Source organism: Xyrauchen texanus, chromosome 3 (assembly GCF_025860055.1).
Source record: "Xyrauchen texanus isolate HMW12.3.18 chromosome 3, RBS_HiC_50CHRs, whole genome shotgun sequence".
In the NCBI taxonomy this organism is placed as follows: domain Eukaryota; kingdom Metazoa; phylum Chordata; class Actinopteri; order Cypriniformes; family Catostomidae; genus Xyrauchen; species Xyrauchen texanus.
In genome coordinates this window covers 28,510,227-28,533,748 of record NC_068278.1, presented here as the reverse complement: position 1 = coordinate 28,533,748, position 23,522 = coordinate 28,510,227, and the positions used below count along the sequence as shown (strand labels likewise).

The following is a 23,522-nucleotide window of genomic DNA, read 5'->3' as shown; positions in this document are numbered from 1 at the left end:
TCAATCGACTTGAGGAATGCTAACACTCAAGCGATTCATTCTAATGAGATAGTAACATTAAAATGGGCTCAACGTTTTTGTGTCATAATAGCCCAATGGGAGAAAATGTGACTCAAACGTTCCCAAAATGCAAATACAGTAACATATTTTATTTATATAATATTTACATAAATACTGCAATAAAAACTCATGGGTGGAGTTTAATCTAAATTCATAGAGGCATAAATTAAATTAAAACATTTATTGTTTTAACTTATTTGTTTTGTCTAACAACAGACACGACAGCTATTTCTATCACAAGGCAATTAAGTATAATAATACAATTAAAAAATGTTTGCCGAGCTACAGAGTTACTAAATTACACATACAGTTCGGTGCCTTGCAGACTGTAATTGTGAGTCATGTGTGAGAGAGAGACAGTAGGGGTGAGTGGCAAATGTCTGAAGTGAGAGAAAATCTGGCGTAGGCGGAGCTTCTCTTTTCGTCGCTCTCCCTCTCTCTCGCTGCTGAACACAAGTTTGGGAAAAGATTTGAAAGTGAGAAGCTACCGAACCATGTTGAATTTGTAAACATAATGCACTTGAAACACTCTTTCTCCATTACAAATGGAATAAATGCATTGCGTTGATGTTAAAAATGAGGATGTCCTTTTTAAACGGACTGCTCTTGCTCTTTGTCGGACTCACGCAAGGGGGTAAGTTCGTTCAAATCCTTCAAGTATGGCAGATTTACGGCAAGTAAAAAAGGACATCATTCGGCATGTAAAACCTTTGTGTGGGGGGCTTTAACAGGAGTAAACAGATGGACTAAATATCACGTTTTTGGAGGGTTTAATGTAGCAGAGGAAAGTATAGGAATGCCGTCTAAATGAATAAATGAACTTAACACAGGCTTCGTCTGTTCGCTTGAAGAGAATTGAAATCATTTATATTTCAGTTGTTTATGCAAATAAATACACTTTTCATGTTTACATGCGTCTCTTTAATAACCAGTTTGTGGTTATTGCCGGTGTTGTATGTGTCTCTGATAGCATGAATCCAACATAATCTACCTTGTCTGTAGGCTTTTTTCTGTCCATATTACAACATTCATGGTTTTGATTTTCTTCTCACAGCGTTGCATATTGCCGTGCTAGGTACAATCAAATAAAACAAACAAAAAAAGCCTGTTATTTATTCAAAACAATGAAATAGAGCATGCTTTAATGTTTGTGGATCACTGATTTATAATAAGATCACTGATAACATCATAATATTTATGAGATTATTTTAAGGGTCAAATATTGCCAATTTAATAATAATAATAAAAAAAAGCTTTTAACAACAGACGTTCTTTTAGGAAACTAATAGAATTATCCAGCATTAAAGGAATATTCCACGTTCAATTCAAGTTAAGCTTAATCGACAGCATTTGTGGCATAATATTGATTACCACTGAAAATAATTTCGACTCATCCCTCCTTTTCTTTACAAAAAAAAGCAAAAATCTGGGTTCCAGTGAGGCACTTACAATGAAAGTGAATGGGGTTGATCAGTAAACGTTAAAATACTCACTGTTTCAAAAGTATAGCTACAAGATATAAACAAAATGTGTGTCAACATGATTTTAGTGTGATAAAATCACTTACTAGCCTTTTCTGTGTGAAGTTATAGCCAATTTTGCAACTTCATTGCCATGACTATGTAATGTCAACAAATACTAAAATATTGATTTTAACAACTTCACAGCTCAAATAATACATGAGTTTTAACAGGAGAATTAATGTAAGTACTTTTATAAAATCATAAGCTTCAAATTTCAGCCTTTTAACTCTCCAAAAATTGTCCCCATTCACTTCCATTGTAAGTGTCTCACTGTAACCTCGAATTTAGCTTTTTTTTTTTTAAGAAAACGAGGGATTAGTCTAAATAATGTTTTGTGGTAATCAACATTATCCCACAAATGCTGTCAATTGCACTTAACTTGTATTGAACCCGGAACATTAAATAGTCATGGGAAGATGAGACAACTGTTTATGTATATTTTATGTGACAGCTGTTCTTTGACTTATCAACAAGTTCTTGTGATGACATGAAAACTTTGAATACAAGGGTCAACTGTAAATGTGCTTATAACTATTGGTTACATTGTTCCATCCATTGCTGGTTATTGTTGAATTTCACATTGACAGTTCCACTAAATTATCAAGATGTTTCTTCTGAGGAGTGCAGATGCTTTATGTGGTCTTGTTTTTTGTAGGGCAGTGTCCATACTTATAAAATCTCCAGGATGTCAGATGTAGGGCCGGATCTCTTTGTTTAATAAAAAGAGACATGCATGCATCCTAGGTTCTCTCTCTCTCTCTCTCTCTCTCTCTGTCTCTCTCTCTCTCTCTCTCTTAGTTCCGATTTGACCACAAACCCAGCAATTTTTGATAGTCTTATGTTGTTAACTATCAATTAAGAGACCTTATGGAAACCTTCATTTATAACTGTTATCATTAATGTAGATGTTTGATACACTATTTGGTCATATCTTTGCTCACCTGCCTTTTATTAGAGACCAGTCAGTATAAGTAATATTCATCATCTGTCATAATTGCTAATCATTTCACATATTCAAACAATCAGACTCCAGTGCTCACATTGATTGTGATGCTTTGGACATTATAAACAAAATACATACAAATAATTAATGATACTTTTACTGGAAATGTATTTAAAGACAACAGGCTCTTTGGTTGCCCACCTGTAGCATCACAAAATACCAATTGCACTATAATGAACCTAAAATGTTTGATGGGATCACACAAAAGAACAGTTTCAGTCTTTCAGTAGATATGCATTTTGTCTTACCCATTAATTAAGGGGTTTAAATACTATGGTAAGACTTGTAAAGAGAAGAAGATGAGAGTGTAGAACACATTTGTGTAGATTAAAGGGTGATGTGGAGTGGCTGGTTTGGAAAACAGCTGCGTCCAAGCCTCCATATCTGGACAGCCGGGCTAAGACAATGTGGCCATGTCAGAGTCTTTTATGTTGAGAGCAACGTGCTGTCAGGGCAAAGCATGCCAGTTCATGCACTTGGGTATCACAGTGTCTCCCTGGCGCCATCCAGCCTGTCTGACAAAGTGTTGTTATATGACAATAGCCATTCTGTCTGAAAATCCAAATTAAATGTAATAATTTACTCAAAAAAATAAAAAGTATAATTGAAAAGTTTTGTTCATTTGTTAATTTGCTGGCATGTTACAACCTTTAAAATATTTTAAAAAACATTAGTCTATGAATGAAAGTGATTTCAACCTTTGCCGTTGAATGTTAATTTACGGAATGCTCCGTAAATTAACTGGAGCATTCAGGGCACCAAAACAAGCATCGTGGTTCATAAGTCATATTCTCCTATTTGCAGCTTCATTCTATGGTGATGGATTTGTGCAGTTAAAAGGGACGGAGTCATCTAGCCGTAACACACTGCACGTCCGTTTCCGCACCTCCAGCCTGAGCGGACTAATTTTCCTGGCTGCAGGGCAGACTGATTACCTGCTGCTGGAGATGAGTGCTGGCAGACTGCAGGTAAGTCAGGTGTTGTTGCTATACTTCACAGCAATCACCCACAGCAATGCTTTAGATCTACCACAACAAAACTGCATGCAGGAACATGTCAATTCCATTCAAGATTAAAAATTCATATTAGAACAAGTATAAAGCTTATGTTATCTTGAAGGAAACATTCGCAATAGATGAAAATCTGTTACACACCCTCATGTTGTTCCAAACTCATTTGACTTTCTTACTTCCATGCAACACAAAAGGAGATGATATGCAGAATGTTAAGGACTGATTTCAGTGCATCTTCTTCTTTCCATAAAAGTGGATGGGCACTAAGTGAGTCACTTAAAATTCCTCAAAATATCTCCTTTACAGAAGAAAGGAAGTCATACAGGTTTGGAACAACATGAGGGTGAGTAAATTATGTCATAATCTCTGTTTTGTGGTACATTATAGTAATGTTTAAGTTTAAAAAATATAATTAAATCCTCAGTAATAATAATACAACTATTCTACTCAATACTATTGAGTATAGTAGACATTAACCCAATACAGGGATAAAGGACATCATCATCAGCTGCAATTCAGAGACTCATTTTATTCATGTTTAAAACATGGCGTAGTTACACCAATCAGCCATAACATTAAAACCACCTGCCTAATATTGTGTAGGTCCCCCTCATGCTGGCAAAACAGCACCAAAACTAGGGGGGGGCCTACACAATATTAGGCAGGTGGTTTTAATGTTGTGGCTGATCGGTGTATGTGTTACTTCACCACAGACCCTTCTGCCTTGACAATTCCTTTCAAAGTATTCATTATAAACCTGATGATTGGACTGACTTAAGGGCTGAAGAATGTGAGCTAAGATGACATTGTGTGAGAAAAGGATACATGAGTGGAAGACTGGAGGATATGCTAGAACAGTGTCAAATTAAGTCAACTTCCACCACCCACAGAATTTAGCATGATTTCTGGAATACATTTTAGTTTTTAATTTACTTTTTGGGCCACTCACATGAGAAAGTTTAAAGAAGATTTATTTTGGCTACAACAGGACAGGCCAAGGATGAATTTGTATCATTTGCCTAGAATGTAACATGGAAATCCTCATATCTCAGGCAATTTAAATGGTTAAATTGGATGGTACCCTCTCTTTCAGTATAGACTATCACAGATTTCTCAACAGATTTTTCTATCACAGAATAAAAAGTTCCAGATATTCATTGAGCCTTGGTAAGTTTGCCTTAACCTTTTTATGTAAGGCAGTGACATTAAGGGGTTGTTCACCCTAAAATATATATATATTTTTTATCTTTTACTTATCAGTCACAACATTAAAACACTGACATGTGAAGTGAATAACATTGATTATCTCGTTACAATGGCACCTGTCAAGGGGTGGGGTATATTAGGCAGCAAGTGAAAAAAGTGAGAAAAAATGGGCAAGCGTAAGGATCTGAGTGGCTTTGACAAGGGCCAAATTGTGATGGCTAGATGACTGGGTCAGAGCATCTCCAAAACATCAGGTCTTATGTGGTATTCCCAGTATGGAGTGGTTAGTTAGTTCCTACCAAAAGTGGTCCAAGGAAGGACAACTGGTGAACCTGCTACAGGGTCATAGGCACTCCAGTGTGATGCTCTGGGCAATGTTCTGCTTGGAAACCTTGGGTCCTGACATTCATGTGGAAGTTACTTTGACACGTACCACCTACCTAAACATTTTTGCAGACCACGTACACCCCTTTAAGGCAACGGTATACCCTGATGGCAGTGGCCTCGTTCAGCAGGATAATGCAAAAATTGTTAAGGAATGGTTTGAGGAACATGACAAATAGTTCAAGAGTTACATGAGTGTAAGCAAATGATAGAATTTTCAGTTTTGGGTGAACTATCTCTTTAAGGGAAGAATGAAATTGCTTTCCACAAAAATGCTATTGGTTGTAACCGTCTGTTTTCATCACAAAAGATAATTTCATCCCATGCGTCCTGGAAAATCTCAATACCCAAATATCCTAGAAAATACACACATACATTTCATTTGGTTACCTTTGCCGGCTACTCACTGTGAAACAACATCATTGGTTTACTGTTATAAACAAAGCATGTACATTCTGGTGTCATCTGCTGTCATCTCTGCTTTGCTCTGACTAAATAGTTTAAGTGTCAGTATAGTGCAAAATAGGATTGTTTTGGATTTGATGGCTGTAGTGTAAACTACAAAAACATTTGAGTTGTGAACTTTAGATAATTACAATGGTCGGAACGCTGCTAAATAAGGCAGAATCGCATCATCACAGTCTGTGAAAAGGGTTCATTAAACCACAAAAGGCTATGATTTAATTAAATAAATATTTAATCTGTGTGTGCTGCATACTTCAAAATGAATGTGTGAATCTGGCCGCTCATACACTGAAGCTTGTGTATATAGTAGATTACAGAGAGCAGAGTGCTCTAAAGCATGCACCACATACAGACTATATATTTATTTAATTAAATCTCTTTTGGGGGTTGAATAATCACACTGGGAGGTGAGAAACTACCATAAAACAACAGGAAACCCTACAAATCTAGATTTCAAATCTAGATTTAAATAGATGTGAAAATTTTAAAAAGCCAAAAATATTTTACTACTGTATAATAATGTAATGTTTATTGTAATTAAATTATAATAGTAATAATAACAATGTATCTCACATCTGTGATGTTCTGTTGTGCAACAAATATCTAAAATTTTGTTGGGAGGATTTTGAAATTTTTTATTTGATTAAAAATAATGCAATGTTATGATAAATTAATTAATTTAGATAATTCTATATTATTTCAATAAAGTTTTAATTAATTAATTTAATTACAAATCATTTTGGAAATAAAATGTTAATAAGCTGTCAAATACAGACATTCAGAAAAAATAACCATCCAATAACCAAAATACACATCATGACATCTCGTTTGTTTTTTCCTAAATATAACACCCGTTGGGCACATAAAATGTTGTGGAAATGTACTGGAAAACTGCCTTGAAAAGAGTGGGAATATGTAGAAAAGTTTTAACAAAATAAAATCTAGTGTTATCTATAAAATTATTTATTATAAACTTTTTCTTCCATAGGTAAGGTTGGATCTTGGCTCTGGGGAGAAGGTCCTTCTATCTGACAGTGGAACCCAGCTGAATGATCTAGCCTGGCACAGTGCAGAGCTTCTCCACGAGTTCTACAATGTCACACTGACCGTGGACCACCACTCACAGAGCAGCCTGCAGATGTCAGGCCCAGAACATGAGCTCCACATCAATGATGGTTTATATGTGGGTGACAGAGGAGGTTTGGATAAGGTCTATCTAGCTAGCGAAATCCATGGCTTTCGTGGTTGCCTTGATGAAGTAATATTTAACCAGCACAACCTCCTTTCATCACTGAGGTCCTACTCTGGGTTTAAGAATGTCTATGAGGTTTCTCTTGGTTGCAGCCCTCAGTTTTTAGCAAATGAGGATGACACAGTAATTTTTTTCAGCTCAAGGGCTTACATATCCCTTCCACCTTGGACAGCACAGCATGAGTGGGCTCTTGAATGCTCAGTACACACCTTATCCGAGGATGGGATCATTATGTACAACTCAGCACGGCAGGGAGATTTTGTTGCAATGGAGATCCAAAAAGGTCTGCTTGTTGCTGTGATCTGTAAAGATGGACTTACAACAGAGCTACGTTCTCTCACCTTCATTAATGACAATAAATGGCATGATGTTAAGCTCTACTTTACTTTAAAAAGCCTCCAACTCACAGTAGACGGAGAGACTGTAAAGTCCAGCATTAGTTCCAGGTCAAAACATTTTTATCTGAAAGGTTTTCTTTTCCTTGGGGGAATTGATGACAGCACACGTAGTGAAGTAAGAAAGGTGGGCCTTTCCTCTGTAGCAGGAAAGCGTGTTAAAGGAGGATCCTTTAAGGGATGCTTTAGGAACATTAAAGTAAATTATGTTAAAATGGGTCTTCCTAATGCTGTTGTAACTAAAGACATCTCTGTCGGCTGTGAACCTGAAAAGGAGCTAGAAATAATCACCACTGTAATCCCAGAAACACTTACCTATACCATTTTTGGCTCTGTCACTCAACCACCAGCCATTGATGTGTCCACCCTTGCTAAGGGTCTTGTGAGGAAGTATGGAAACAATTTTCTTCAGCTTAGGAACCTTGTTGTCCCTGAAGGTGGTCGGGCATCCTTGAATTCAAAGCACATAAAAGTAAATCTTGATTTCAAGAAGCTTGGCATCCGCCATTCTCAGATTGTCTTTAGGATTGAAGAGCAGCCTGTGCATGGTCAGCTTAGGCTTGATGTGGACCAAGAGCAGGCGGAGCATACGTTCAGCATGCTGGATTTGTGGCACGGCAGAGTGATGTACATCCATGGTGGTTCTGAAGATCCACAGGACTTCTTCATGTTCTCCGTGTTCTCCAGTAGCAGAAAGGAGGTCCCAAACTATCTCAAGGGACGCAAGTTGTATCGGTATAATGTGACTGTTACACCAACCAACGATGCCCCTGAACTGAGTCTGCCTGAAGGAAATCTATTTATTCTCCTTGAGAACTCCAGGAAGAAGCTGACCACTGATGTGATGAAGGCCATAGACATTGACAGCAATTATACAGACCTTGTTTACTCTGTGTTAGGGAATCTCAATGCTGATGCAGGGTTTTTGGAAAATGAAGACAATCCGGGTGCTGCGGTAACGTCTTTCTCCCACTCAGCTCTCGTAGAGTGTAAGATAAATTATGTCCACACTGGAGTGAGGAATTCCAGGATTGTTCTGAGAGTCAGTGATGGAGAGAAAGTTAGTAACACAGTGGTGCTTAGAATCATGGCTGTGGGACTAGAGTATAAGATTTCCAATAACACCGGTCTGGAAGTCACTCAAGGAGAGATGTTTCTGTTAAGCACCAACCAATTGGCAGTCTGGACAAATGCAGTGAAGCAGATGGTTGACATTCGTTATGATGTGATGGAGCCACCAAAATTTGGCGAGCTCCAGAGGCTGCATTCAAGTGGAGAGTGGAAGATCACCAGCTCATTTTCTCAAAGAGTTCTTGAAAAGGAGCGTTTGAGATACCTCAGCACTTACCAGTCTATTCAAACAAGTTATAGTACAGATCACTTCAAGTGTAAAGTCACTGTGGCTGCTAGAGCTATGGAGGAGCTTGTGTTTCCCATTCAAGTAAAGTGGATAAACTACACAATCGAGAAAAATGAAGCTATAGAACTGGACAAAATTAGGAGTGCTGTAATTGACCCAGAGCATCTATATGCAACAGCACATGGTGTAAGATTGTCTAAGGATGAGCTCCGTTTCAGATTGTTGTCTCTACCAAAACGAGGGATAATTGTAATGAATAATGCCATATTGTATGAGAACTCCACATTTGCTCAAAGGGACATCACAGATTTAAAAGTAGAATACCAACTAGTGGATAGATCATATGAGGATACCAGTGATGAATTTGTTTTCCAAGTATTCTCAAAGCATGCACATTCTTCTAGTCACACTTTCAAAATTAACATTAAAGCAGATGTCAACAGCATTTTCATGACAAACAATGGGCTGTCACTTCTTGAAGGTGAGAGTAAACTGATAACAAAAGATGAATTGTTTGCGGAAACTCTTAGCACTAAAGAAATGTACTATACCGTCACAAAGGCTCCACACCATGGCAAGATAACACGAATCAACTTGTCCAACTCTACCAAAGAGTTTGACAATATTCTGTTGTTTACCAATCAAGATATTCTAGAGGAGCGTATTATGTATGTTCACGACGACAGTGAAACAAATCTCGATAATTTTACCTTCATTGCCTCGGCAAGTCCATTAACAAAGTTTTCTATGACAGAGAATGACATTGTCTCCAAGGAAGGCTTTTTTTTTATTTCTATACAATTGGTGAATGATGAAAAACCCATTCGTATTGTAGATAAAGTGTTCCATGTTGTCAAAAATGGACAAAGATTACTGACCCTCGATGACCTGTGCTACCATGACGCAGACTCAGACATCAGTGACGGGCAGCTTGTCTACACCAGGCGTGGCATCCCAATGGGGGATTTGGTTCTTGCAAATGACACTTCACACAAGCTCTACCAGTTTCGCCAAGAGGACTTGGAACAGAAACGAGTGTTGTTTGTTCACCATGGGATGAACTCTGGGCGTTTTGTCCTCTTTGTGTCCGATGGCAAGCACTATGTCTCCTCTCTGTTAGATATTACCGCACAGGATGCTTATTTAAAAATTGGCAACAACACAGGCCTGTTGGTTCAGAAAGGACAAGCCAAGACACTTAGTCATGCTAACTTCAGTGTGGATACAAACCTTGACATCAGAAATGACCTTGAAATTGTATTCAAGATCCTAGAGGTTCCAAAACATGGGAAGTTATATTTAAAAGACAGCCAAACTGAGTCATTTTCCCAGCATGACCTGAGGAATGGCTTCTTGTCTTATCGCCATGACAACAGTAAGAACCTGGCTGACTTTTTTAAACTCCTAGTGGAAGCGAAGGACCTTCAGCATGATGCTAAAATCCATGTGAAGGTGTACCTGGAAAGCCATCAAAGGCCACCTGTCATCGTTTATAACAAAACCTTACTGGTAGAGGAGGGGAAACCAGTCAAGATTGAGAGCAGTAGACTCAAGGTAAATGTCACTATCGATTAGAGCTGTTATTTGACTTTTTTGTGCCATTATTGAACAAAATATATGTTTAAAGGCCAAAGTATACTTTGTGAAACAAATTTAGTCATCAACACAGTATGTGTGGACTGTCGGCATGGAGTCTAGTTTTCTTGACATACAGACAGTATTAAAGAATATCACAAAGCATTGGTAGTGTAAATGTGTTGAACAATATCCATATGGGCTCACAGTCAAAAGAGTATAGTTTGAAAGGTTGAGCACTTGACCGTGCGGAAGACAAAACAACATGCAGAAAAACTAAGTATACCCTAGACTTTATAGTGTAGAATTTGGTCATATTAATTCATATTGCTGCATTAAGGGAATTCTGTTATAGATTTACTGTTTTGAAATCTATATATTCTGTTTGTTATAATGCTGTAAAATATTAAACATTGTACTGTCTGTTTCTCTTCAGGCAACTCATGAGGCTAGTTCATCCTCAGAAATAACCTTCACCATCAAAGTTGCTCCAGCTCATGGATATTTGCGGCATTATATTGAGGGTAAAGATCAATACCAAGGAACACAAGAGGACCCATTGGTGACCTTTTCCCAACAGGATGTTAATGCTGGCAACATTCAGTATGTACAGGTGGCACCTGGTCAAATGAGTGATTCACTCACTCTAGAGGCCAGCAACGGGGTCGTTGAAGTCAGTGACATCATCATGTCTGTGGACATCATCCCACGCCTCATACCCATTGAGGTGTCCAATATCACTCTGAAGGAAGGGGCATCTAAAGCACTCACTGAGGAGATCATCAGAGTAACCAACCCACATTTCTCTGGCCTGAATTTTGTTTACTACATCTCAGAGAGTCCCATGCATGGCCACATTGAGAATTCACGTTTTCGAGGGATACCTACAACCTACTTTACAAGGAAACAGGTAACATTTTCCCTAAATCTAACATCCTTTATTGAAGAAATAGTTTACCCAAAAATGATCATTCTCTTTACATTTACTCACCCTTATTAACACAAATGAAGATATTAATGGAGATATGATGACAATATTCATTCAATGCAAGTGAAAGGTGACCACATTTTCAAGCTCCAAAAAGGACATAAAGGCAGCATAAAGGTAATCCATATGTCTCCAGTGATTTAATCCATGTCTTCCAAAGCGATCTAATCGATTTTGGGTTAGAACAGACCAAAATATAACAAATCTGTCAGTATAGAACTTGACATCAGCAGTCTCTTTGGATATCATGATTTCAAGCTCAATTACACTTCCTATAGCACCATCTAGCAGTCTGCGCATGCGTCAAGTGCTAGGAAGTGTAATCAAGCTTGAAATCATGATATTGCCTGGAGACTGCAATGGCAAGATAAACAATGAAAAAGGAGTTACATTTTGGTCTGTTCTCATTTAAAACCAATTGGATCGCTTAAGAAGACATAGATTAAACCACTGGAGTCTTTTGGATTATCTTTATGCTGCCTTTATGTCCTTTTTGGAGCTTGAAAATGTGGTCACCTTTCACTTGCATTGTATGGATATATTCTCATCATATTCTGATTACTTTTGATTACTTTTGAATTATTTATTGCATGTTTTGATTAAAATTTCATTTTAAATGTATTAGATTAGGTATCAGATTTACCATCCTTTATAAGCTGTCATTAAACGTTAGTAGACATGAAATCAAACAACAATTTGCTATTTGGCAGTTGCTGAATTCCATTAGCAGCTCTTTGATGGTCAAGACTGATAGGTACTGAATCAATATGTATTCAGGTAATCCATAAAAAATGAAATGTAGTCTAATTACAAGGATTTTTTACAAGGATTTTTTTTTTATGATTATGCAGTCCAAATTACATGTAGTCCATTACTACCCAACACATATATTGTGTTACGGATGCTGGTTTCCCCAACAGGCTACCTAATTAGCTACCCACCAAAACTTTCTTGGTTAACCATTTTGAGCGGAGAGATTATGCTGATCAACCAGTTTTACCAGCTAAGTTTTTTTAGTGAACAGCAGATCCACCAGCTAAACCAGCACCAAACTAGTAATTAACAGCATAATCCAGCCTGGAACTACATGAAAATTCCTACTGGCCTAAAATGGTCTTTTCAGCAGGGAAGCTAAAGTTAGTTAGTTAGTTAGTTAGTTAGTTGGTTGGTTGGTTGGTTGGTTGGTTGGTTGGTTGGTTAGTTAGTTAGTTAGTTAGTTAGTTAGTTAGTTAGTTTGTTTTTTCTACAACTTTGTAGATTTACGTATGTAATGTCTTCTTATTTCTTGCATGACACTGATTTAGGTGGAGCAGGAGTTTATTTATTATGTCCATGACAACACAGAGACCTTAGAGGACCACTTCACAGTCACAGCAAATGACACAGACCTGCGAAAACACAGTGCACCATGGACAGTGTATGTTCAAGTCACAGCCATCAATGACGAGCCTCCAGTCATTACAGCCAACAAGGTCCTCAGGGTGAGATGACTATATATAAACCTCACTCTTTTTATATTCCTAAACTGAGGTCATCTTGAGGTTTCAATCATAAGAATGTTTTATTGAGGTATGTTACACTGTGGAGCACTACAAATATAGAATTTGTGTACTGATTCAACATTTTTGTGTTTGTCTTTGTAAAGTGGCACACAAATAGAAATTTCCACTATCCATGTTGTAGATCATTGGTCACAGAGGAATGGAGACATGTACACAGTTCTTTCTGAGACCCTTAAGGCCAAGCCACTAGTTCTAGACATGTAAATTATTGATTTTAACTTCAAGAGAAGTCTAAGATACAGAACACAGACTATGTCACAGGCAGTCAGCAGGACTCCAGAATGGCTGCCCCAAATGCTTCAGATTCCTCAAGGCATTTCAGTGTCATGGTTTGAAACTTAAGGGATTTATCTGCTGAAACACCCTCAGAGATAGTTCAAAGCAGTATTTATTTACAGTGTGCTTATGGTAGGCTATCCTCTAGCCTAGTCTGACTCGATAAAATGACTGAAATCATTGAATGCTATAAGATATGCTTTAAAATGCGTTGCATTTAAATATTTAGAATGCCCACAAGGTGGCTCACTACTGCATGTACAGAATGCTCATTTTTATTAGGAATGATGACAATCAAATTTCTAGAATTTCATTACTAATGTATTGCATTGCTCAAAAGGGGTTTAGAATATTAGACCCTTCATGACTAAGGTCCCTGGCTAAATTAATGTCTGTTCCGATATTCAGATTCACAAACAAAGATTTTTAGAAGAATATTTCAGCACAACAAAGTTTTTGTAAAAGAATATCTCAGTTGAAATATTCTTCTAAAAATCTTTGTTCGTGCTTTGCAGAAGAAAGAAAGTCATGCACATCTGGCATGACATGAGGGTGAATACATTCTGAGAGAATTTTCATTTTTGATTGAACTATTCCTTTAAATTGAACGTCATACACATCTGGGATGACATGAGGGTGAATAAATTATGAGAGCATTTTTATTTTTGTCCACTTCATTTAAAAAAGCTGTATTTTAAAAAATAACAGTAATAAGCTTTTTAAAAGATTTAAAAAGCCTTATCTCATTCCTCTTTATGCAATACAGTATATGTTAGTAACAGTAGTCTTTATGTCTTTATTAGAAACAGACAGGTCTTTAATAGTGTGTAATATTGTGGTGAGTTGGCAGATTTTTAACACTGTGGAAACCCCAAAAATATATGAATCAACCGACACTATGCTGGCCTTTAATATTTGTATAATAATTTCCTCAGGTGTGGGTCGAGTCAGTCACAGAGATCACCCCTGAGGATCTAAATGCAGAAGATGAGGACACACCCCCTGAGCAATTGGAGTACATCATTACTCAACCCAGCAATGGACATCTGGCTCTGAAGAGGGCCCCCAACAGGCCAATTATGAACTTTACTCAAGCTCACATTGACCAGCGGCTGCTGCTTTTCGTTCATAGTGGTGAGATATAATTTACAAACTTCTTAAGTTATAAAAAAAAACAACCTCATGTCTTGCTCTGGCCTCTGCAATAGTGTGACAACTCTAACCTCTTTGGAGAAAAGAGAGTAAAATGTAATAGTGGCATAGAATAACTTGTTTTTATGCATTTTATACATAGTATACATTATTCCACAGGTTCAGTACAGAATAAAATATAAGTATTCGTTTATGAAAGCAATGAAAATAGAATGGATGGCACAGCAATTAATATCAGAGTTGGTAAACTGTATTTATATCTAAAAGGTTCTTAAAAAAGGCTATTAGCGCTTTGTCTTAAAGTAATATTCCTGGTTCAATACATGTTAAGCTCAGTCGTAAACATTTGTGGCATAATGTTGATTATCTAAAAAAAATTATTTAGACTCGTTCCTCCTTTTCTTTAAAACAAAAGCAAAAATCGAGTTAACAGTGAGGCACTTACAATGGAAGTGATTGGGGCCAATGTTTTGAGCGTTTAAAAGGCAGAAATGTGAAGCTTATAATTTTATAAAAGCACTTACATTCATTATTCTGTTAAAATGTATGTATTATTTGAACTGTAAAGTTGTTTAAATCATAACTGTACCATCATTTATAGGTTTAAGGTTTTGTTGACATTACATCTTCAAGGCAACAAAGTTGTAAAATTGGCTATAACTTTACACAGAAAAGGTTAGTAAATTATTTTATGACACTAAAATCATGTTGACACACATTTTGTTTATTTCTTGTAGCTATACTTTTGAAACAGTGAGTATTTTAACGTTTACTGATTAACCCCATTCACTTTCATTGTAAGTGCCTCACTGGAACCCAGATATTTGCTTTTTTAAAGAAAAGGAGCAGAAAGTCCAAACTAGTTTTTGTGGTTATCAATATTATGCCCCAAATGCTGTCGACAGAGCTTAACTTGTACTGAAACCGTAATATTTCTTTAGTATTGTTTAGACAGGAGGTTTAATTTAGGTTTTATCTTTTCTAATTTTCACTAACTTGTGCAGTGATCATTCAGTGATCCTAACACCACAAAAATTTCACATACTAAATGAGGGTCATACTAAATGTAGCTTTTGACCCACAGCAGGTAGGTATGAAGGAAAATTAGAGTTAACTATTAGATAAAGAATTACTCTGCTGAAAGCATATTATACTGAAGTTTTTAAAGATGTGGGAAACATGAGATGTAACCATATTAGAATGAGTAATTAAATTATGTGGCAAGGTATTAGTTGTTTATTTTCATGGTGCAGTGCACTGTAAACTATTTATATCCCTGACAATGATGGTGTTTTATCTGTTCTGCTTATCAGGTCCTATGTCAGGAGGCTTTAACTTCCAAGTGAATGATGGTGTGAACTTCGCTCCCAGGCAGATATTCAGTATTACAGCTCGTGCCCTGGTTCTAACTCTAGAGAAGGCTGGACCTCTCCAGGTGTTTCCAGGTAACACTGATTAACTCTTGCAAACATACTGTACATCATGTTTAAGCTGTGAATTGATATATTCTGTCACACACATATATTCTGTCGTTTTATATTAATAAGGCCTTGTAATTAGATGCTGTCACTCGCAGAATAAATAAATGAAGGCAGACTGCAAATAGGGAATTTTTACAAAGACATTAGAAAAAAGTAAGAACTTCTGTTTTATGTGATATTGCATCTATGCCACTAGGTGTCAGCGTAACTTAAAAACTAATTTACTAAGTGCACCTTTAATATCTGTAGGGAAGTGGTCTCAAATGGTGGATGATGTCAACTATGAAAACATAAATCAGTCTATCAAGACAAAACAAAAGGCCTCCTGCATGTTTTTATTCCTAGTTTTTTATAGTAATTTTAGGTATCAGAACATATTAGCGCCTCCATCTTATTTATGGAGTTATGTGTAAAATAAAGTGTTATGTAATCCACTGCAGTGACATTAGCTTCTGGAGTAATAACTCACTCACCTGCTAAGTCAGTGCACTAGAATGACACCTCCCTTCTGCTCACTTTAAAGTCAACAAACATGAATCTTTCCACCCTCTTGTAGCCAGTTAAGACTTCTTAGTCTCTGTCTGACCGTAAACACATTGTTTAATAGTTTCTAAATCCTAGTACATCCAATCCATGTAATAACAAAACTACTTTAACTGCTTAGCTATAAATAACTCCCTCAGTAGACTGCTGTCATTTCCTTAATTTTGAAGCTAAAAAAGCTTCCAAGTCATAGCTTTGTCTGAGACAAATTCACTACCAGCTGCTTCATCTGTTCTCAATTGTGTAAATGGCTGACTTTAGCAACATTGAACAAAAAGATAAGAGAAAAGTGCTCAACTCATAATGAACTAAATTTGTGTGTTCATGGAGTTCATTACGGATTAAAGTTATTTTCTTGTAAATTAGTATTATTATTGTTATTTATTTTATTTTATTTAAAAAAAAAATTTTTTGCTTTATTCCTAATTTTTAGAGCTTGACATTGGCAGGAATTTCAAATATTTCCAGAAATGAAAAATATCATTGCATTCACTGAAAATGTAAAACAATTCTTTTAAGACTCATTATTCTGTGTTGAAATGTTGATGTATGTGTGTGGGAGCACAAGTGTTTCTCAATGCACATCCTGTTAAGCTATTCTTGTGGCTCTGTGCTAAGTGAGTTGTCATGGCCTCAATCATTTGGTGAGACACAACAGAAAAATAGAAATACATTTTATTCAGAACAAATGACCTTCCATTAAGGTTATTTTTATTACAAGATCAGTAGTGTATTTTAGCAAAGTCCTGCTATTATTATAGCTCAAATTCATCTCAGGTAGTCACTCTACTGTGCTCTAAACCTAAAGGTGATCTGAAACAGGATCTTGAAACACCTTCCTTAACCTCAAGCATCCCTTTTTCTGACTGCGTTTAGCAAATATAGCAAATATACAAGTAACTTCCAATGTTTTATTGGTAGTAATTCCTGGTCCTTCTGCACATTTCGAAACACTTAGATTAACTTCTGTAAAACTTGCCACATAAAAGTCAAAGATTCAGATTTCAAAGCGTCTAAGCAACCATGTACGAAACAAAGTGGTTTTGTTTGTAGCACATGGCAGACAATTGCTGTTGTTTTAGAAGTTTCCAGTAGCTGAGTTTCATCCAGGGTATTTATTATGTGTTTTATTTTTTCATCTAGGCTCCTCATCGCTGATTTCAAAAGAGGTTCTTCAGGCAGTAACCAATGACGATAACAGCATCTCAAACCGAACTATTTATTTTACTGTAATCAATCTTCCGAAATTTGGAAAACTGGTCAATGTGCAGGCAGACAATTCCACTGTAGATATATCATCCTTTACACAACAAATGGTGAGTGTTGCCAACACTTTTTCCTAAATCTATGCCATGCATAGCAGAGTGCAGGGAAATACATTATACATGTACTTTTACTATGATTATAATCTGACAGCATGTCAAGTTTTAAAGTAAAATGTTACATGATTATTTGGGCAATAGGTGTGGGTCCTGCTTGTTCTGATTTTCCAAATGTGGTTATGACTCTATTTTGTATGTGGAAACTGGAAAACACCATAATTAATATTTTAGGAATTTGGGGGCATGTTACATACTTGTCCTTTGCATTTTACTTAAACTGTAATCATTACAGGTGGATATGGGCGAAGTGGCATATGAGCAGAGTCATGTGACCTCTTTGGGATGGGCAACAATTGACAAGTTCACATTTACTGTGTCATCCCCTCCTGCTACACTTGAAATGCAGACATTTGACATTGACATTTCATACGAAAATGTTGGACCTGAACGAAGTTCTGTGCTCCTAAAAAACAAAGGTACTGTCTGGCAATCTTATCTGGTTTATAGTAAATAAAGTTCAGTTCCAAAGCATAAAGACAATTAATAGCACCATTAACCATTTATAATAATGTAATATCTTCATTGCCTTCATTGTTCTTTTTTTATTCTCATATACTTTCAGATTAATAGATTTTATGGTTTTAACCTTGTTCCAGATCCAGACTTTTAATATAAAACTTTGAAAGTCCATTATAAGAATACAGATTAAAACTCTGATTTACTTGTTCAAAGTGTCAATGAAGAGCATGCTTGAGATGAAATATGAAACAAGTGATTAAAGAAAACAAAACAAAAAATCAAGGTAATATCTCTTGGGAGGAGTATAGACATAATTTCCAATCAAGCTATAATTTTGCCAAATAATGCAAAAAAGTGTCAAATATGATTTAATTGTGTGTATTTAGGATACATCAAATTGTAGCTATGAAATTAGCCATAGCAAGACAAAGAAGTTGGCCATTTAAAAAAAAACTTTAAAAATGTAATTTCCATCACTGTCATTTCCAGCACAGAATTCTATTAAACATAATACAGAATTTGAGATGTGGTGCAAATCAAATTTTGGTGGGAATTGTAATGACTTTCAGGAAAAATGATAAAAATGACATAAATCTCTTTTGATGCATGTAAATACAATGCTGGACATTGTGAGTAGAAAGTGTGACATTTTTTTAAACAAGAATATATGTTCTAGAATTTAAAAATGCTAAAAGTTCCCAAAGTTGAAGAAACACTTGTCTATTTTCATTGTGATTAGTGGGCAAGTGAAATCTTAAAAAAATACTGGACAAAACATTAAACAGTACCCCCCAAAAGTCAAAAGTATGAATGTCTTTGCAGTATATAACAAAATATCAAACAAGATGGCATTCTTATTAAAAAAAATATAGCACAAACACACTTTTCAAACAAAACATTTCATAAAAAGAAGTTTAAGTTTCAAGTTATAAAATAATAGATATATTGTTCAAAATAAAAGTATATGGACTTTTTCTGGTTGTCATATTTAGAGAAACATGTCCAAAGTTAATGTGAGGAACTACAACTGCGGTTATTCTGCTAGAACACCTCCACAAACTTCATGCTGGGGTCACACTTCATACATCCACCAAAAATGACTTTGACACCAGTTAAAAGTAAGCATTTGTCAAAGAAAATAACCATTTATCATGTTTTATTTATTTTTAATTTTTTTATGTCTAGGTGTGGAAGTAACTGAGGGTGATAAAGTACTTATTGACAAATCAATGCTGGATGCATCCAATCTCATGACTAAGCAGCCTGAATCAAAGCGCAGCTCTTATGAGGTTTGGTACCAGGTCACATCTCTTCCACAGCATGGTGTCATTATTGTTGGAGAACGAAATCTCACAAAAGAAAAACCCAATTTCTCTCAGTTCATTCTAAACAAGTATGGAATCACGTACCATCATGACAACTCTGAGACCGACCATGACCATTTCAACTTTGATGTGTACCTCAACCTGAAGAGCAAACCACCAACACGCCCCCTAGATGACTCTGAGGTATTGTCTGAATCTTTTAACATCACAATTGCCCCTGTAAATGATCAGCCACCTGTTCTGAAGACCAAAGCCCCCAACCTTAAAGTTGTCCAGGGTAACACCGTGGCTATCGGACCCAACAACTTATGTGTGGTAGACTTGGATAATCCACCTAATGAAATCCAATACACTGTCATTAGTAAACCTAGCAATGGTTTCCTTGCCATCAGAGAGCGCTTGAATGTATCTGTGAATTACTTCTCTCAGGCTCAGATCGATAATGAGGAGTTGTTCTTTGTCCATGACGGCAGCCCTGCATCTGGGGCATTCTACTTCAGCGTTACTGATGGCCATCATCGTCCGTTGTATAAACTCTTCAACCTAGAAGTAATAGAGATCATAGTTTCACTTACAAACAACACAGAGGTGATACTGGACCAAGGACACACCTCTGTGGTTCTCACACAGTCACACCTATCTGCCTTAACCAATGGTAAAAACGATACTGTCCATTATAAAATGACAGTACCACCACAGTATGGTAAACTTCTACTGGACAAAGAAGAGGTTGATGTTTTCAGTCAAGACGATCTACAAATGCAGAAGTTGAGTTACCATATGGTCAACCTTGTGTCTTCTCGTGATAACTTTGAGTTTACTGCCTTCACAACAGAGGCAAACCTAACTAATCAAATAGTGAATATCACTGTTAAACCCCTAATTAAGTACACAGAAGGAGTAAAGTTTCCAAATGGAATTCGAATGAAGCTGAAGCCACACTTCCTGAATGCATCTGAACTGGCTTTGTTGAGTGGTAGTGACCCGTTGTTTGAAATTACGTCACCTCCAGAAAATGGCAGGATTTTCCGGGCAACCAGTAGCAAGGGAAAGAAGGCTGAATCTGTGGAGTCTTTCACTTTCAGTGAGCTACAGCAGAAGAGACTGGCCATTGAGTTGAGCGCGAATCTGACAGGAGTCCAGGAAGTAAATGACTCTCTTGGATTTGTTCTTAAAGCTAATAATGTCCAACCTGCCAGGGGGATTTTTGCTTTCACCATCATACCCTATGTTCCTACTCTTGTGATGTCAACAATGATGCCACTATCCACAACCAGACAGGTGTTACCAAACCAAGCCACAGTGATGGACCCTGCTCCATCTCCCTCTGTGAAATCAACACGACGTGTGACCAAATCAAAATTCAAGGGTCTCAACCGCTGGGGTAACTCAGACAGTAAAGGCATTGATACCACTATCCTGAAACCAACACAAGGGTCAGAAGAGGTGTATCCTATAAATAAATCTCCAGTGAAAGTGGAATCAGTAACCCATACGGGCTCCTCAAACTCAATGATCATCCTATTGCCTCTACTTGCTTTCCTACTACTAGTCATCATTGTGGTTGTGTTGGGGCTGCTCTTAAGGCGGAACTGGAGGAAAAAGCCTTTAAAGCGTACATCAGTACCTGAGCCAGACGACCCTTCCTACCAGGATCAGCCAAAGTGGAGTCCAACCGTCCCCATTGTAACTGTCACTCCACTTAATCCAAGAACATTTGGGAGCTCTACCGCAACCAGACTGCAAACCAGAGGTGAAAACTCCCCGTATGGTCAGTCTACATCTCTGTGCTCTTTTGAAGACCTGGAGCAAGAAGTTTCACAGATTTGCAGGACCACCAACCCCACCCTAAAAGATAATCAGTACTGGGTATGACCTATGACCTTGATTATAGTACAGACCTCTCTAAGCTTCAGATTCATCATTCTCTGCTAATGATTGAAGTCTTCCAGAGGGCATTTACATTTCTGTAAAAAAAAAACACTGCATCTTCAAAAATCTGTGGTATCAGCCATTATGATTTGCAAATATTATACACAATCAATTTTCCAACATGAACCCAACTTTTTAAGGTACTGAGGGAGAAAACATTGGCGAGCTGAAGACGTAGGTCTTCTTATGAAAGCTTAATCATATTGATAACAGTATTTTTATTTTTCATTTGGTAACACTTTATAGTAAGATTGTGTATGTTAACATTTATTAATCTCGATTAATGTTAATTTATTTTTTTAAAATATAATGCATTAACTAATGTACACTGTCCAACTTTTGATTTAAAAAATATTTTTTACATGAAAAAATATTGAACCTAGAACCTAACATGAAGCTTGTTTAATAAGTGCTGTTAAAGTATTGCTAATTGTTCTTTCATGTTAACTAATGTAATAAACTAATGTTAACAAAAACAACCTTATTGTAATGTGTTACCTTGAATTTTGTATCCTCATTGGCTGACCGTTATTGTATTTTTGTTTGTTTCCTCGATACACAAAATCATTTGTGAAGACACAAGTGAGACTCTGAGTTTTGTTTAAAGAAGCTTTTGTGTCTACCTCAGTTAAGATAATCATTTTGAGTCAGGATGATGAGCCCCCCCACCCCCATAAATATATAAAAAATTAAAAACACTTACAATACACTGTAATGATATGACACTGAAATTATTTAAATGGGATAACATTTATGTGGTACCTATATCTTTGTTTACGGAAAAAATATTTAAACCTTCAAGGATATTTAGTTATAGACTTTGTGAAATATTATAATTACATTTATTCTGTTACTGAATGAAAATAAGTGTAAACAAGTGGTGTGCACATTTTAATGTAACAGCAAGGTATATCTTTTGGGTATGTTTTACTTAATCATGTTGCGTGTTATAATTTAATGTTTATGTAAATGTCTTTTGTAATCTCAGGAACTTCCTTACAGAAGTAATAACATACATAGAAGTTGTAACTCTTTAAATAATGATGCAATGTGATAAACCACTGGATTTCTGGCACTGATTTGTTTTTGTTTTTTTGTGGTCAATAAAACACTGTTTTATTCTTTTGAACTACTCAAAGTGTCAAAGAGGTAAATACATTTCAATATACAGTATTTAATAAATTTGATCAGCTTTGGCCAAAGTCAAAGTGCATTTATCATTGTATTTAAGTTTAGGCATGTGATGTATTATTTCAACTTAATTATTAAATATGCAAAAGTTTTCGTTTTTTTCATGCCCACAGTGTGTGACCCCGCATGTTGCACAAAAAATATCAACTTGGATTTAGAACAACCTGCAAGTCATATTTCATGGAACAGAGTTACATAATACAAGGTTGTTGCTGAAACGGAATATACTCTATTTACAGCAGATTCAGTCTTTGTGCTTTTTCAAAGTTCAACTTTTTGTTAAAAAAAAATGTCTTTGTCCCTGTATATTCTTTTTCATGTATAAGTCCTATGTATGGTACACTGAATAGTTCTATTTGTCAATAAACTCTGTGTGTACTGCAGCTATCTTGACTCTTCAAATCTTCTGGAGTAGGCAAAATGTAACATATTGTGATACACCCACTGTGCACTTTATTAGAAACACTATGGTCCTAATAAATTGCCCGACATGGTCTTCTGCTGTTTATAGCCCATCCGCCTCAATGTTCAACGTGTTGTGCATTCAGAAATGCTATTCTGCTCACTACAATTGTACAGAGTGGTTATCTGAGTTACCGTTGCCTTTCTGCCAGCTCCAGCCAGTCTGGCCATTCTCAGTCTACAGAACTGCTGCTCACTGGATGTTTTTTGTTTTTGACACCATTCTGAGTAATCTCTAGAGATTGTTGTGCATCAAAATCCCAGAAGTCAGGCAGTTACAGAAATACTCAAACCAGCCCCTCTGGCACCAACAATCATGCCACGACCGAAATCACTGAGGTCACATTTTTACCCCATTCTGATGGTTGATGTGAACATTAACTGAAGGTCCTGACCCATATATGCTGATTTGATGCATTGCTCTGCTGTTGCATGATTGGCTGATAAGATAATCACATGAAAAGTAGGTGTACATGTGTTCCTAATGTGCTCAGTGAGTGTATATTATGTGATCAGTTTTTGACTTAGATTTT

At 36.5% G+C, this 23,522-nt stretch overlaps 1 protein-coding gene across 1 annotated transcript; it reads left to right on the top strand.

The window, feature by feature from the left end:
• Positions 1-536: 536 nt before the first annotated feature.
• Positions 537-23,035, top strand: cspg4ba (chondroitin sulfate proteoglycan 4ba). The gene is made up of 10 exons (XM_052094018.1): positions 537-694; positions 3,391-3,554; positions 6,643-10,215; positions 10,673-11,146; positions 12,529-12,705; positions 13,998-14,196; positions 15,528-15,659; positions 17,382-17,554; positions 17,853-18,036; positions 19,265-23,035. Exons 1-10 carry the CDS (start codon positions 628-630, stop codon positions 21,277-21,279), a joined length of 7,158 nt encoding a protein of 2,385 aa, XP_051949978.1. The 5' UTR covers positions 537-627; the 3' UTR covers positions 21,280-23,035.
• The last annotated feature ends 487 nt before the right edge of the window (positions 23,036-23,522 follow it).

Excerpts from the sequence above, each read along its gene's own strand:
- cspg4ba (XM_052094018.1), top strand. The coding sequence starts at position 628 with ATGTTAAAAATGAGGATGTCCTTTTTAAACGGACTGCTCTTGCTCTTT. Across the intron at positions 3,555-6,642 it reads TGAGTGCTGGCAGACTGCAG|GTAAGGTTGGATCTTGGCTC; the intron begins GTAAGTCAGGTG and ends TTTCTTCCATAG. Across the intron at positions 18,037-19,264 it reads TGTGCTCCTAAAAAACAAAG|GTGTGGAAGTAACTGAGGGT; the intron begins GTACTGTCTGGC and ends TTTTATGTCTAG.